This window comes from Malus domestica, chromosome 17, assembly GCF_042453785.1.
Source record: "Malus domestica chromosome 17, GDT2T_hap1".
Lineage (NCBI taxonomy): Eukaryota > Viridiplantae > Streptophyta > Magnoliopsida > Rosales > Rosaceae > Malus > Malus domestica.
In genome coordinates, this window is record NC_091677.1 from 8,340,517 (window position 1) to 8,356,820 (window position 16,304).

Sequence of the window (16,304 nt, forward strand, 5' to 3'; positions counted from 1 at the left end):
AATTCCCAATTCTCCTTCTTCACACATGAACTCATGCCACAGAAATACCAGTAAGCAGCAGAGGGCCCCGGTGATGAAAAAAACTCAGTAAAATCTGAGAAAAGGACAAAGAACAATAGTTGATTGGTGCGTCGAAAAAAAAATTGAAGATGTGAAAACTGGGACCCAGCAACACTACTATAAATGTGAAATGATGCAACTCAACATCATTTTTATATGTAAATTAGAGTGTCAATAACAACACTTTTAAGAATTTATTTGGAAATACTTTTAAAATGAATAAAAAACATTTTTGGTGAGTGAAACCACTCTTTAGTAAAAATCTAAGCGAATATTGGAAAAGTACTTGAAGTGTTTCATGCAAAAAGCATATATCTGATGTTTTTTGGAATTCAAAATCAATTTCACCAAAAATGCGTTCAGTCATTTTTTTTATAAGAGACGATATATAATGCTTTCAGTCATTTTAAAAGCATATCAAACAAGCCTTAATTTTATGCAAGTTTGGATACATTTAATCAGGGTCGTCTCTAAGATTTCGGGAGTCCTATGCGACATTTATAAAAGGGCCCCTTTTAAGATAGTTTTTTTTTTTAAAAGTAGGACAATATATTGGTACTAGAAAATAATAACTTAAATCAAAACAACATTTAGGATTCACTTATTGTAAGTAAGTTTACAAGTGTCATTAAATAAGCGAAAATAGTTACAAATATAATCTTTACTAAATAATAAAAAACAGTTCAATCTTAGGCAATCAAATAAAGAAAAAAAAATTAAAAAACTCTAACTTTAAAGTTTCACTTGAATATATAGCATTATTATATAATAAAATTGAAAAGAAAATCATTTTTTGAGGCGTTGTTATTATTGGCGGCACTCCTAATATCTCATTGTGCACTCCAAATTTTTATATTTAAAGAGAAAAAAATTTAATAAAAGTGCACGATAAGATTTTAAAGTGTTAATAAAAGTTTTTTTTTAATATATAACATTATTACATATAAATATAAGATACCAAAATTTTTTTGGGGCTTTTTAAATTTGAGGGTCCTGTGCCATTGCACATTTCGCTTCGCCTCCTCTTCATTTAATGTAAGTTTAGGTGATGGATCATAGCCTAAACTGAACTCAAAAGAAATATACTCTTGATCATCTTGCCAAAACCAAAATAAAGGGAGAAGAGAATAAATTTTTTGTTTTGTTTTACTCTTGAATTATTTTATTTTCAATAATTGACGGATATCAATCTCCTAAATCACGTTGAGGAAAGAAAGAGTTAAGAATTTGATTAAATAATTAGCTCTCCCAATCACACTCTAGGCACAAATTGATTGCATATGAATTAGTAAATGCATGAATAAAAAATTGAAATAATTTCAATAGTCGCGTGCGTAGTTAGTAAATACACGTGTTATACATGAACCCATGCTGCAGAAGCAACAACAATCAGCAGAGGGCTCCGGTGATTAGAAAAAAGAAAACTCCAAAGAAATCTCAAAAGGGTAAGTGGAAAAAAAAAAATGACAAAGAACAAGAGGTGATTGCTGCGTGATAAAAAATTGAAGATGTGAAAAATTGTGACCCAACAACACTACTACATATGAGAAATGATGCAACTAACATCATTTTTATCTATAAATGATGCGACCCATCAACGAAAATCGAAGAAAAAAATTGTAAAGATGAAGAAAAAAGATAAAGCAAACAAAGTGGCTTGTAGACGGTGAGAGGAAAGAGTTAGAACCAGTTTGGTACTGTTTAAATTTTTTTAAAAGCACGGGTGAAAAAAGCTGGCCTAAAAATTATGTTTGGTAACAGAGCGAAAGGGCGCTTATTTCCAAAGTTATGGTCATAAAAAGCTGAAATCTTGAAGCAATTATTTGCTGCTTTGAAAAATCGGATTTTTTTTTATTGAAAACACGGGTGAACAGGGTGTTTAATGAAAGTTTTTAAATGCCGATCCTACCCTCTTTTTGTCTCTCCATCACACTGAGATACATCACACCGACAAAAAAAATTCATCTTCCTTGCTGAGGTCGCGTCGTCCTCTTCCTTGCTCTGGTTGGCAACTCCAGTTTTAGCAATTATTCAGAACCAACTAAATCTATCAAATTCTGCACCCATCAATTAAAATTTAAAGACGAACACTCACAGAGGAAGTAAATAATTAAAATATTGTAAGGCAACAAATCATCTTGAACTATTCTCACAACTTTGATAGAGAATGGCAGAAAGAATACGAACCTGAAATTTCATTCCCTTTGCTTAGATGGTAGGAGAGGAAGATTCAAGAGTCCAACCCCTTTTCGAACCCTGACCTACCCTCTTCATCTAATTTCCTCCCTCACAATGAACTCCCCTATCCCACCCAACCCCCTTTCCCCCGATGCAACCATACCCAAAACCCAACCCCCTTCCCTCGATGCAACCTACCCAAAACCCAATATTAATATTCTGGGTGAAACAATTAATGGGTATTGGAAATGCTAGCTTTTCTGGGAGGTAAAGGTGGGGATGATGTCGATATTGAGAATGATGCCTTTTTTTTTTTTTGGGCAAATGAAAACGGAGAAGATGAAATTGAAGAACACGAAGACGATGGAGAAAACGAAGAAGAAGAAGAAGAAGAAAAAGTCCGGAGAATATGAGGGAGAGCACACTTCTAGAAAGACAATTATAAATAATTATTTTATTATATTATTTACTGAAAATATGATTTTAGCCTTTCCAACTCAATTTTCTTCATATAAAACCATACATAACTTTTTTACCCAAAGAAAATCCAATGACTAGGATCCACATAAGCAAATTCATTAATTTCATATTACTTCACACATTTTACATTTTTCACATGCCTAAAATACCCCTATTACATATTTGATGTAGACAATTAATTGTAAGGAGAGAGTAAATGATTTTGCAACAAGAAAAAAAAAAGACATTAATATTAAAAATTTATTGCATATTAGAAAGGCTTTGAATTTTCATAAAATTATTCGATTCAGTTTTTTTCACCCTACTCTTGAATACTTTTGAATTTATCCTTTTTTTATTAATATATTAGAACATTGTATTTCATTATCTACATGCACATTAATTTACCTACAACAATTATACCATGGGTGAAATATAATATATATATATATATATATATTTTAAACTGATGCAAAATAATGTTTATACCAACAACAAAACATACCTAACAAATGTACTAATACATGGAAAATAAGTTACCTATATTAAGAAGAAATGTCGTTCGATGCATAATATTAAAAATAAAATGTTACACCCATGTTTATATAACAATAAAACGTGCCTAACATATCTAACAATACATGGAAAATAATTTACCTACAAGTTAGATAAATGTTATTTGGTCGGGTGTATATAAATTTTTTTAATAATTGGAAAAATTAAATATAACTAGGTGTAGTGTAATTTTTTTTATATAATTAGAACAAATTAATTTACCTACCTACTATTTGAAATGTTCATTTCTAATGATGCAAAATGTTCATTACCTAACTACAAATTAATTTCCAATAATTTACCTACAACAATTATACCATGGGTGTAATGTAATATCTTTCTTTACAATGATACAAAATATTGTATGTATACCAACAACAAAACGTGCCTAACATAAGTACTTGTACATGGAAAATAATTTACCTATAACAAAAGAAATGCAGTTTGATGTATAAAATCAACAATAAATTTACCTACAAGTTAGAGGAATGTTATTTGATTCAAAATATATAATATAGGTGTAGTATTTTTTTTTAAATAATTGGAACAAACTAATTTACCTACCAATTAATATGGGTAAAATTGCTACAAAATAAATCACGAAAAAAAAAACTACTTTTCTAGTTTGACGTGAATACGGTTAATGCAAACACTTTTTACATTTTATTTCACTTTTTATACTACTTTTAATTTTGCATAAATTTAGGAATTTGGAAAAGGGACCATAAAGTATGAGTGGCATGAGTGTAAATAAATTGTATTAATAGGTCAATAGTGTTCCCATATGTTTGCAAATTTTAAATTTGGGCTTAAACTAGATCTTTAAAAATAGATGGGTTTTTATCTAGAAATAATGAGTTGTAAGGGCCAAAATCTAAAGCATCATATTATTTATACCATCATATCCTTTTCAACCATTTGACATAGTCACAGCAGTTTTATATAAGAATTTACCAAATACTCATACATTGCTTTTTTTTTTTATCAAAAGCACTTTTATAAAAAACAAAAAAAATACCAAACACTAACTGCTTTAATTTACAGCATGGCAGAAACAGTTTTTTTTTTAAAGTATAGCAATACCAAACTAGCCCTTAGACATTCAAAGAGGTCCATGGATTTGAAATCCTAAGGTGTGAGGTAGGATTTTATTTGGTTTTGGTTATATATATTTCTTGCTCTCAAATCCCACAAAATACACAACTCAATAAAATCTTACAAAATCTCTAGTTTTTTAATACACTTAGATTTGGATGGACTTTGAAAATGACTATTAAAATCTCGATTGACTATACCTAGATTTTCATAGATTCTAAAAATCCTTTAACATTTTTTAGTTGACTATACTAGAATTTTAAAGTTTTTTAAAATCTTCTCAAGTCCGAATTTGATTACACCTACTTAAATAGTTTAAAAGAATTAATTACTTTGTATAATTCATGTGGCATCACTTTATTTCGTTTAAAAGTAGATAATTAGCTTGAAATACTGCTATCAAAAGATTCCTAATGTAGGTAATCAAATTACCACCAATTATTCATCTTGATTACTTAATATTAAAACATTGTATAAACACATCATACATTTATTTTAGTATTCAAATTATCACATGAAACATACTCATATATGCACCATCACAGTCGTATTTCATGTAATCATGGCGTTGTTTGGATCAAAACTTGAACTTTGGGCTCAGGAGAGGGGGCTGGCCCAAAGGGATGCCTAAAGGAAGAATCGGCCTAAGCCCACCCAAAGCCCAGAAAACAGAAAAGGGCTTTTCTGACTTGGTGCAGCTCATGAAGACCACTTGCTCACCTACCCAAAGGCCAAGTGGTATAGACTGACCATCTATACAGCCCATAAAGTACTTTATAATGGCAGAACAAGTAAAATAGCTGATGAGTCACTACCTCTCAAGTTGCATTCGGGCAAGGCTGCTGCTACAAGAGGCCAAGTTGAGTTGTCTATAAAAGAAGAAAGAGAAATCAGGATTAAGAACACTCAAACAAACAAACAAATGCAAGCACAAACTCTGCTCAAAGCCAGATTTGCCTTCAAAACGAAGCTGTAGTCAGCCCAAGCCTTCATCCCTCTCGGGACAAGCCTTCACTCAAACCCTTGTAATAGCTCTGCTACCCTGTTCAACCTTGCTGTAGTATCGATTTCTCTTTGTAAACTCCTCTCCTTACCTCTCCCTAAAAGCTCTCAGACCCTTGATAAACCACAAAGATATGAACCTGCAAGACGACCAGGCTTGCCCGACAAGGTTAAACCTTGCCCGACCTTCTTTGTTTTTATCTTTTCATTCATTAGCCTAGCAATATGTTGTATACTTCCAGTTGTATTCAAGTTATTTCTAATAAGATGACTATTAAAAGAGTCTTTTAGTACTTGGATCCGATTTGAATATATCTTCATTGTTCAAACCAGATCTAAGTTCTGCCCTCGGGCATGTAAATTTGATCAGTTGAAAGTCCTTGGCCTCAAGGCATAAAAAAGAACCTTATGTGGACTTAACCCATCCACGATAATCCTTGATAAACAAGAAGTCCGAAGTTACTTGGGGCGCAAGTAATCGACCTACCCCTTAGTTTTATTTCTATTATATTATGATTATCATAGAACGCTTAAGCATGGAATGGATTCTGATAGGAAGCCTCAAAGCCTACACCTAAGGCCCCACAAAGGCATCTATTTGGATTCATTCCATTCCGCAGTCTAGAACGTTTGAGTATAAGAACGAATTCTTATGGGAAGCCTCAAGGCCTATACCTAAGGCCACACAAAGGCACCTATTTGGGTTCGTTCTATCTCTCAGATTCGGGTAATCAGAAGTATAATAGTTGTAAGGCTCCTGCAATCAATGGAACAAATATTATATGTTCGAGCACTGGTTTAGTTATTGATGGGAAGCCTCAAGGCCTACACCTAAGGCCCCACAAAGGCACCTGTTATAACTAACACGGTTTCTCGGGCATATATATATATATATATATATATATATATATACAACTAAAACTCGACATCCATTTTACATCTGCCATGCTAAAGATGGCAGTGGCACGCCTGAGTACTTAGAAGTTAATCTTGATTGTGAGCCTCAAGGCCTACACCTAAGGCCCCATAAAGGCACCTCTCAAAGTTAACGCTGTCCTTCTCTTCCAGCCTTACCCGACAAGCCGTGCCTGACGAGTCTTGCCCGATAAGCCTTGCCCGACGAGCCTTGCCCAACAAAGCCCGACAGTGAAGCAGAAGCCCGACAGCAGCCCTCAACCGGCGCCAACCTCCCGGGGAGCTGTGCGCTCGTCGGCCAAGAAACATCCCCGACGGAAATTCCTGACGTGAACATGCGTGATCAGTTATTATTATTTTAATTGACAGTAATTGTGTTACTAATTGGTAAACAAGTAATCTTTGAGTTTTGCAACTAATTTTTCTATGGTAGGTTCAAAATTATCACAATTACAACAATAAACGACAAATCTTTGGATAAACAAGGAGAAGTAGAACAAAAAAGAAAAGAAAAAGAAAGGGTAAATATTAGTTCACTACCCTTAAGTTTCATGGTTTTCAACATTTGGTACATGGAGGTTTTTTTCGTCTCAAAGTCAAACCTAAGGTGTTAATTTTTAGACAATCTCATACGTCTATTAGTCTGACTGTTAAGTCTCTCATTAACTGATGACGTAGCATCCATGTGGACAATGACTAGGTGCAACATGTCATTAAGGGGTCCACGCATAACTGTGTACTGCCTTCCTTTTTTCCTACGAAAATTTTTATAAAAAAAAATCAAATTAAATAGGGAAAAAACAACAACTTTCTATTCCAAATCTACAAATTCAAATCTAAACAAACTTTCAATTCTAAATCTGCAAATTCATCCTTTAAACTACCAACTACCAACAACAAAGTTTCAAGGGTTCACAACAAAGTTCAATTGTCAACAACTTTCAATTCACAACAAAGTTCAATATTCCAAGTTGTACACCCTCCAATTCACAGGAAAGTATCAAAAGACCACAACTTTAACAACTAATGGGTCAAGGTTTTCTTCCAAAATATAAGTACAGTACTAAACCAAAATAAGAGTACAAAAAACACCAAAGATCTGTCCAAAGCACTAAAGATCTATCTGAAATTTGTTTCCAAAAAAACTAAGGGTATATTCAACTACAATAAAATGAACCCTTAAACAACCTAAAGCATTGAAGCAGCATCATGAAACATTCCTCCTCCTTTTCTGACCTCTAGTAGTAGACTTTGAAATGGTTTGAGAGGATTGAGTTAGCTAAGATGAAGGTTGTGGAGCTTCCTGAGTGCATGGTTGTGATGACTGAGAAGGTTGTGATACCTTAGATGTTGAGGCCTAAGTAATGAACCCATAAAACATTAGTACTCACAGATATTACGCTTCACAAATAACAAATTCACTTAAGAAATGAAAAATAAAAAAAATATATCAAAATTATACCTCATTTTTCTTTCTTTTTCTTCGTTTTCTAGCAGCTGGAAGATGATGAGTGGTTGGGCATTTGGCCTTGTTGTGTCCCGAGCCCTTGCAAACACTACACTTCACACTTTTTTACCCTATCTTGCTTAACTTGAATTAATTTTCATCACCCTCCATCTTTCTCTTCTTTTTTGGTCTCCCAGGCTGCCTTTTAAAAGTTGGAGGAAGAATGCATGTGTTTTTAGATGGCTCCCAATATTTCATGCCTTGGGTGGGTTGAATCAAGTTTTCGTAAGCTTCAAACTACTTCTCCTTCTTGTATCAAGAGGAAACAAATTCCTCAGGCTGTCTCCTTGCATAATAGATGGCTGAGCAAACATGTATGTAAGGAAAGCTTGTCAAATCCCATCTTCTGCATGAGCAAGTGCACCCATTCAAATGCACTATAAATATATTGCCTCTGCCCTCATCCACTTCAAATTTTTAAATATATTGCCTTTGCCTTCATCCACTTCAAAATTTTCTCCTCCAGACTATGTAGCTATAGTGTATGAGCTTTTTAGCTTATACTCATCCAACTTCTTTTGGATTTTTGGGCAGATAGCTCCTTTATCCTTCCTGATTGCATCTCTTCTCAACCATATCCTCTTCATCAATAAAACTCTTATAGTTTCCAACATGGTAATAATAGGCTTGTCCCTAGCCCTCAGGATAAAAAAATTGAAGCTCTCACAAAGGTTGTTTAAGAGAATGTCACACTAAGTGTGTATCTTAAAGTGTGACCTACTCCAATGCAAGGCTAGTCTCTTCATTAACCATTTAAAGCCTTCACTATTCAGCCTATTCAACTCAGCCATACTCTCTCTCAAATCAGCGATGGTTGTTAACTTGGCAGCATTCCACAAGGCAACCTTTAATCATTTCCCTTTAAACCCATCTACCTTGTAGTTTGTGTATAAGTGACTAACACATAACCGATGATTACAATTAGGCAACACATTCTTAAAAGCTGGTATTAAACCCTTTTGTTTGTCAGAAATGAAAGTCTAACCACGTTGGTTGACGATTCCCAAGTCAGCAACTAGTAGTTCCAAAAATCGAACCTAATTGTCCTTGTTCTCGAGCTCTACTATGGCATATGCAATAACCCAAGTTTGGTTATTTGCATCAATTCCCACTGTAGACAGTAACTGGCCCTTGAACACTCATTTCAAGTGACAACCATCCAACCCTACAAGCTGCCTACATCCATTCTTAAATCCATTTTTGCAAGCCCCCAAACAAATATAAATCCTCTGAAATATCACATGAGCATCATCATAGGGTAGCACCTTTATCTTAACTATACTACCAGGGTTTGTCCTCCTAAGCTCATCACAGTACTCCCACAACTTTGTGTACTAATCCACATTACTCTTCTTAAGGATTTTCAAACACTGTGATCTCACTCTGTAGGCTGTCTTGAGGTAGATCTTAACCATTATTTCCTCATTCACTGTCTCCATAAATGTAGTGATAGGCATGCTTGGGTTGAGTCTGAACTTATCCACATACCTCTTCCCAAGCCATGTCATTTTGTAGTTAAGATTTTCCCTCTAAATCCTTAAACATTCATGTTTCCTAACATAAGTTTTCACTTGCATTGAATCTTCATTGTACATCATGGAAGCATACAATCTCCATGGACAGTTTTTCCCACACTTTACACTAATCTTCCATTTCTTATTCCTTTTTATCTTAATAGAAGGTGCATCATGCTTAATGGAGTGAGACCACACTGTCTTTCTCAACTGTGCAGCATCTCTGAACTTCATTCCATTTTCAAACTTTGGATCATCCATGTCGGCTTCTTCATTGAACTCAAGGTAGATGACTTTCTCATCATATTTTGAACCTAAATCGTTAACATTGTGCAGGCTATCTGAGTCTTCTTTCTCATCATCAAGGGGAACGTCTTCTACATCCCTTGCATCAATAACTTCTTCTGGATGTTGGTTCTCAACCCCTTCACCTCTTTCAGCATCTCCAATCATAGTGTCTACAACCGTATCATCTAGTGCATGACAATCATCATCTTCCAAACTATAGTCACTGTCCACAAACTCACTATCAGTAGTGTCATCCTCTGCATTTACTGCCACAAACAATGCATATTTGTTAAAAACCTAACCTTTGCAAAAATAATTGAATATTGAAATTAAAATTGTAGAAATAAATGTTATAAAACTTTTACCTTCATTAGCTTCTAGTTCAACCACTTCATTAACTTCTTCAATTTCATGACCTTCTTCACCTTCGTCACCTTCATCATATTCATCACATTCATTATCAGCATTGAAATGACCATCTTTGGCCTCATCTCCACTTCCTTGTCCTTCCTCAATTGCTTTAGCCTCATGTTCATCATCACCATTGTAGGCTATGTCATTCAAAAGACATAGCCATTTTTCTAAGTGATCAGCACCCCTTTTTGCTATACCCTTCTTCAGTTTTGATCCACTTCCCTTTGTAATCGAAATTGCCACCCTCGATTCCTTAATATCTTCTATAGTGACACATTTTTTTAATATGCCACTCTCATCTAGATCAAAAGTTTATGTTTCATGGTAGCTTGCTTCAGACTTAGATATTCTAGGTACATTTCTATTTCCCTAGTCCCAGGAACATACTCGCACATTTTACCCACATCTTTGTCCCATTCAATAAGCCTTAATCCCTCCTTATAAGACATCCCAGGAATCCTATAGTGATACAAGATAAACCTGTCATATCCTAATTCCTTAACCATTTCATCAATCTCAAAAAAAGACATGAACTCTTTGTCTAGGTAATCAAACCAAGCCCCAAACCCTCCCATATATGTTTTTTCGGACCACTTCCCATTGTGGTTAATTTTAAGGGTAAATAATTCAAGCATGCCTGCAAAGTCAAGGAAAAAGGTTTTAAAACCCAAAAAGTTAACCCCAAACACTAACTTGTAGGACCATGAGGACAAAAGGTGAAAACAAAACTATGGGGACCATGAATACAAGGTTTTTTAAAGGCTACAATTGAGACCATGAATGAAGACAAAACCATATGCACATTGAAAACAATTAACAATGCAGGAAACGCACTACAAAACACAATTCCAGAAACCATAGAAAAAAAATGGGAGTGGAACTCACAAATCCCGAAATTGAAAGATTGAAAAAATCGGAAAACCTAAACCCATATTATCTACACTTCGAAAAAGATAGATTACTTACAATAAACTGGTGTTTCAGCTACTTCAATCCTCCTTTTTTGCCACCTCATCGCCATCAATGGCTTTATGACAACCTTGCCCAGAAACGGTGCCCCTTCTTTGATGTGCAAAGGTGTGTGCAATGTACGCCGGCATGTGATCGACAATGAGTTGGGTCAACGGTGAGGTTGAGCGACAACGAGTTGGTAGGGTTTCGGACGAAGATGAGGGATCGAGATTTCTAGGCGTGTGAGCTTCGAGTGAAAAGTGGTTTTCACTTTTAACTGTTCCCATTCTAAATTTTTAATTTTTAATTTCCACGTGGACCTTTAATGACATGTAGCGCCCTGTCATTGTCCACATAGGTGCCACGTCATCAGTTAACGAGAGATTTAATAGCCAGACTAACGAATGTATGAGATTATCCTAGAATTAACACTTTAGGTATAACTTTGGGACGAAAAAATATTCATGTACTAAATATTGAAAACCACGAAACTTGACGGTAGTAAACTGAGATTTACCCAAAAAGAAAGTTTCTTACCTAAATGTAATAGTTGCCAAAACCAATAAAATATGGGTAAAAGACTGTTTACTACCCTCAAGTTTCGTGGTTTTCAACATTTAGTACATAAAGTTTTTTTTGTCTCAAAGTCATACCTAAGTGTAAATTTTGGGATAGTCTCATAATCCGTTGGTCAAACTATTAAGTCTCCAGTTAACTGTAACGTGGCGCCTATGTGGCCAATGATTGGGCGCCATGTGTGTCCACATGTTTTTTTTTAAGAAAGGGGTTTTAGTGAAAAAAAAAAAGAAATTCAAAAATCAAACATAAAAAATCGCAACCCCTCATCTTACCCAGAAAAGTGAAAAAGTGAAAAGTGAAACCACTTTTCACTCCCTCAGAAAATCGCGACCCCCCATCTCCGTCTGAAACCCTACCCACGGGCCGTCACTCGACCTCGCCATCGCTCCACCTCGCCGTCTACTCCACCTCGCACGCCGTCACTACACCTCAAAATTCAAAAATCGCAACCCCCCATCTCACCTAGAAAAAGTGAAAAGTGAAACCACTTTTCACTCCTAGAAAATTGCGACCCCCCATCTCGGTCCGAAACCCTACCCACGGGCCGTCACTCGACCTCGCCGTCGCTCGACCTCGCACGCCGTCGTACGTTGCGCACACGTTTCTGGGAAAGATTGTCAAGAAGCCATCGTTGCTGATGGGGTGGGATAAAAGGAAGATTGAAGTGGGTGAAACACCACTTTATCGTAAGTAACCTACCTCTTTCGATTTTTCAATTTTGAATTTTAGGGATTAGGGATCTGTGAGTTCCATTGGTTTTGTTTTCAATCGTGGTCCCCGTGGTTTTGCTTTCAATTTTTCAATTGTTTGTCTTCAATCGTGGTCCCCATTGGTTTTGTTTTCACCTTTTTTTCTAAGGTTTCAGGAAAAAAAGTGGACCTGTATTCATGGTCCCCATGGTTTTGTTTTCACTTTTTTTCCTCATGGTCCTACTAGTGTTTTCACCTTTTTCCTCATGTGCCTCCAAGATTTTATGTTGTTTTCACCTTTCTCCTTGACTTTGCAGGCATGCCCGAATTATTTAGCCTTAAAATTAACCACGGTAGGAAGTGGTCTGAAAGTGCATATACGGGAAGGTTTGAGGGTTGGTTTGATTATTTAGACAAGGACTTCATGTCTTTTTTCGAGATTGATGAAATGGTTAAGGAGTTAGGATATTATGGGTTTATGTTGTATCACTATAGGATTCTTGGGATGTCTTATTGTGAAGGATTAAGGCTTATTGAACGGGACCAAGATATGGGTGAAATGTGCAAGTATGTTCCAGGGGTTAGGGAAATAGAAATGTACCTAGAACATCTAAGTCTGAAAGAAGCTACCTTGAAACATAAGCTTTTGATGAATCCATATGAGAGTGCCATATTAAAAAAAAGTGTCATTATAGAAGATATTGAGGAATCGAGGGTGGCAATTTCGATTACAAAGGGAAGTGGATCAAAACTGAAGAAAGGTAGAGCAAAAGAGGGTGCGGATGACATAGAAAAACGGCTATGTCTTTTGAATGACATAGCCTACAATGGTGATGATGAACATGAGGCTGAAGCAACTGAGGAAGGACAAGGAAGTGGAGATAAGGCTGAAGATGGTCCTCTTAATGCTGATGATGAAGGTGATGAAACTGAAGAAGGTCACGAAGCTGAAGAAGTTAATGAAGGGATCGAAGTAGAAGCTAATGAAGGTAAAAATTTTGAAACATTTATTTTTACAATTTTAATTTCAGTATTCAATTATTTTTGCAAAGTTTAGTTTTTAACAAATATGCATTTATTATGGCAGTAAATGCAGAGGATGACACTACAGATAGTGAGTTTGTGGATAGTGACTACAGTTTGGAAGATGATGATCGTCGTGCAGTAGAGGATATGACTGTAGAAAGTGTCGTTAGAGATGTTGAAAGGGGTGAAGAGGTTACTGAAATAGGTGAAGGGGTTGGGAACCAACATCCAGAAGACGTTATTGATGCAAGGAATGTAAAAGACATTCCCTTTGATGATGAGAGACAAGACTCAGATGGCCTGCACAGTGTTGACGATTCAGGTTCAGAATGTGATGAGAATGTCATCTACCCTGAGTTTAATGAAGAAGCCGACAAGGATGATCCAAAGTTTGAAAAGGGATGAAAGTTCAGAGATGCTGCACAGTTGAGAGAGGCAGTGTGGTCTCACTCTATTAAGCATGGTGCACCTTTTATTAAGCTAAAAATGAATGAGAATTGGAAGATTAGTGCAAGGTGTGAGAAAAACTGTCCATGGAGATTGTATGCTTCCAGGATGTACAATGAAGATTCAATCCAAGTGAAAACCTATGTTGGGAAACATGAATGTCCGAGGATTTGGAAGGAAAGTCCTAACTGCAAAGTGGCATGGCTTGTGAAGAGGTATGTGGACAAGTTCAGACTCAACCCAAGCATGCCCATCACTACATTTGTGGAAACAGTGAAAGAGGAAAGAATGGTTAAGATCCTCATCAAGACAGCCTACAGAGTGAGATCATAGTGTTTGAAAATCCTTGAGGGGAGTAACTTGGACTAGTACACAAAGTTGTGGGAGTACTATGATGAGTTTAAGAGGATAAACCCGGGTAGTACAATTCAGATGAAGGTGCTGCCCTATGATGATGCTCATGTGATATTTCAGAGGATTTATATTTGTTTGGGGGCTTGCAAAAATGGATTTAAGAATGGATGTAGGCAGCTTATAGGGTTGGATGGTTGTCACTTGAAGGGAATGTTCAAGGACCAGTTACTGTCTGCAGTGGGAATGGATGCAAATAACCAAACTTGGGTTATTGCATATGCTATAGTAGAGCTCGAGAACAATGACAGTTAGGTTTGGTTTCTGGAACTGCTAGATGCTGACTTGGGAATTGTGAACCAGCGTGCTTGGACTTTCATTTCTGACAAACAAAAGGGTTTAATACCAGCTTTTGAGAAGGTGCTGCCTAATTGTAATCATCGATTCTATGTTAAGCACTTATACACTAACTACAAGGCAGATGGGTTTAAAGGGAAAGAACTAAATGATGCCTTGTGGAATGTTGCCAAGGCAATAACCATCGCTGATTTTAGGGAGAGTATGGCTAAGGCGAATAGGCTGAATGAAAAAAGCTTATAAATGGTTGGAGAAGAAACTAGCCTTGCATTGGAGTAGGTTACACTTTGAGACACACACTCAATGTGACATTTTGTTAAACAACCTCTGTGAGAGCTTCAATTCTTTTATCCTAAGGTCTAAGGACAAGCCTATTATTACCATGCTGGAAACTATAAGAGTTTTATTGATGAAGATGATATGGTTGAGAAGAGATGCAATGAGGAAGGATAAAAGACCTATCTGCCCAAAAATCCAGAAGAAGTTGGAGGAGTACAAACTGAAAAGCTCACACACTGTAGCTACATGGTCTGGAGGAGAAAAATTTGAAGTGGATGAAGGCAAAGGCAATGTATTTGTGGTGGATTTGAATGGGTGCACTTGCTCATGCAGAAGATGGGATTTGACAGGCTTTCCTTGCATACATGGTTGCTCGGCCATCTATTATGCAAGGAGACAACCTGAGGAATTTGTTTCCTCTTGGCACAAGAAGGAGAAGTACTTTGAAGCTTACGAAAACTTGATTCAACCCGTCCAAGGCATGAAATTTTGGGAGCTATCTGAAAACAAATGCATTCTTCCTCCAACTTTTAAAAGGCAATCGGGGAGACCAAAAAAGAGGAGACATAGGGAGGGTGATGAAAATGAATTCAAGTTAAGCAAGAGAGGGCAAAAAAGTGTGAAATGTAGTGTTTGCAAGGCCTCGGGACACAACAATGCCAGATGCCCTACCACTCATCCTCCTCCAGCTGCTAGAAAAGGAAGAAAAAGCAAGAAAAATGAGGTATAATTTTGATATTTTTTGTTGATTTTTCATTTCTTAAGTGAATTTGTTATTTGGGTTCATTACTTAGGCCTCAACATCTAAGGCATCACAACCCTCTCAGTCATCTCAGCCATACACTCAAGAAGCTCCACAACCTTCATCTCAGCCAACTCAAGCCTCTCAAACCACTTCAAAGTCTACTGCAAGAGGTCAGAAAAGGAGGAGGAATGTTCCATGATGCTGCTTTAATGCTTTAGGTTGTTTAAGGGTTCATTTTGTTATAGTTGAATATGCCCTTAGTTTTGTTTTTAAACAACTTTTCGATAGATATTTAGTGTTTTGGACAGAGTTCAATTAGTTGTTAAAGTAGACCCATTAGTGTTTTGTACAGTTTTTTGGACAAATCTTTAGTGTTTTTGGAAGAACACCTTGACCCATTAGTGTGAATTGGATGGTGTATATTGAACTTTGTTGTGAATTGAAAGCTGTTGAGAATTCAACTTTGTTGGTAGTTTAAATGATGAATTTGCATATTTAGAATTCAAAGTTTGTTTGAAATTGAATTTGCAGATTTGGAATAGAAAGTTGTGGCATTTTTCCTAGGAAGCTTGATTTTTTTTTTCAAAAAATTTTGGCGGGAAAAAAGTGTAAGGTGCATGGTTGTGGGAAAAAAAATTTTGACGGGAATTTCTTTTTTTTTCACTGAAACCCCTCTCTTTAAAAAAAAACACGTGGACACACGTGGCGACCTACGTGGCGCCCAGTCATTGGCCACATGGGCGCCACATCACAGTTAACTAGAGACTTAACAGTTTGACTAACGGATGTATGAGACTGTCCCAAAATTTACACTTTAGGTATGACTCTGAGACGAAAAAACTTGATGTACTAAATGTTGAAAACCACGAAACTTGAGGGTAGTAAACAGTTTT

General features: G+C 36.2%; 1 protein-coding gene and 1 long non-coding RNA gene across 2 annotated transcripts; one reads left to right on the plus strand and one right to left on the minus strand.

Annotated features, from left to right (window-relative positions):
- Positions 1–1,330: 1,330 nt before the first annotated feature.
- LOC114822532 (uncharacterized) lies at positions 1,331–2,690 on the minus strand. Its single transcript, XR_003770544.2, has 2 exons — positions 2,248–2,690; positions 1,331–2,117 (listed from the first exon to the last, which is right to left on the minus strand). It is a non-coding gene; the product is annotated as an uncharacterized lncRNA (long non-coding RNA).
- Positions 2,691–13,718: 11,028 nt separating this feature from the next.
- On the plus strand, positions 13,719–14,630 carry LOC139193321 (uncharacterized). Its single transcript, XM_070816312.1, has 3 exons — positions 13,719–14,000; positions 14,154–14,300; positions 14,394–14,630. The coding sequence occupies exons 1-3, from the start codon at positions 13,719–13,721 to the stop codon at positions 14,628–14,630; spliced, it is 666 nt and encodes a 221-aa protein (XP_070672413.1).
- The last annotated feature ends 1,674 nt before the right edge of the window (positions 14,631–16,304 follow it).

Excerpts from the sequence above, each read along its gene's own strand:
- LOC139193321 (XM_070816312.1), top strand. The coding sequence starts at position 13,719 with ATGAATGAGAATTGGAAGATTAGTGCAAGGTGTGAGAAAAACTGTCCA. Across the intron at positions 14,001-14,153 it reads TCATCAAGACAGCCTACAGA|AGGATTTATATTTGTTTGGG; the intron begins GTGAGATCATAG and ends GTGATATTTCAG. Across the intron at positions 14,301-14,393 it reads ATGCAAATAACCAAACTTGG|CGTGCTTGGACTTTCATTTC; the intron begins GTTATTGCATAT and ends ATTGTGAACCAG.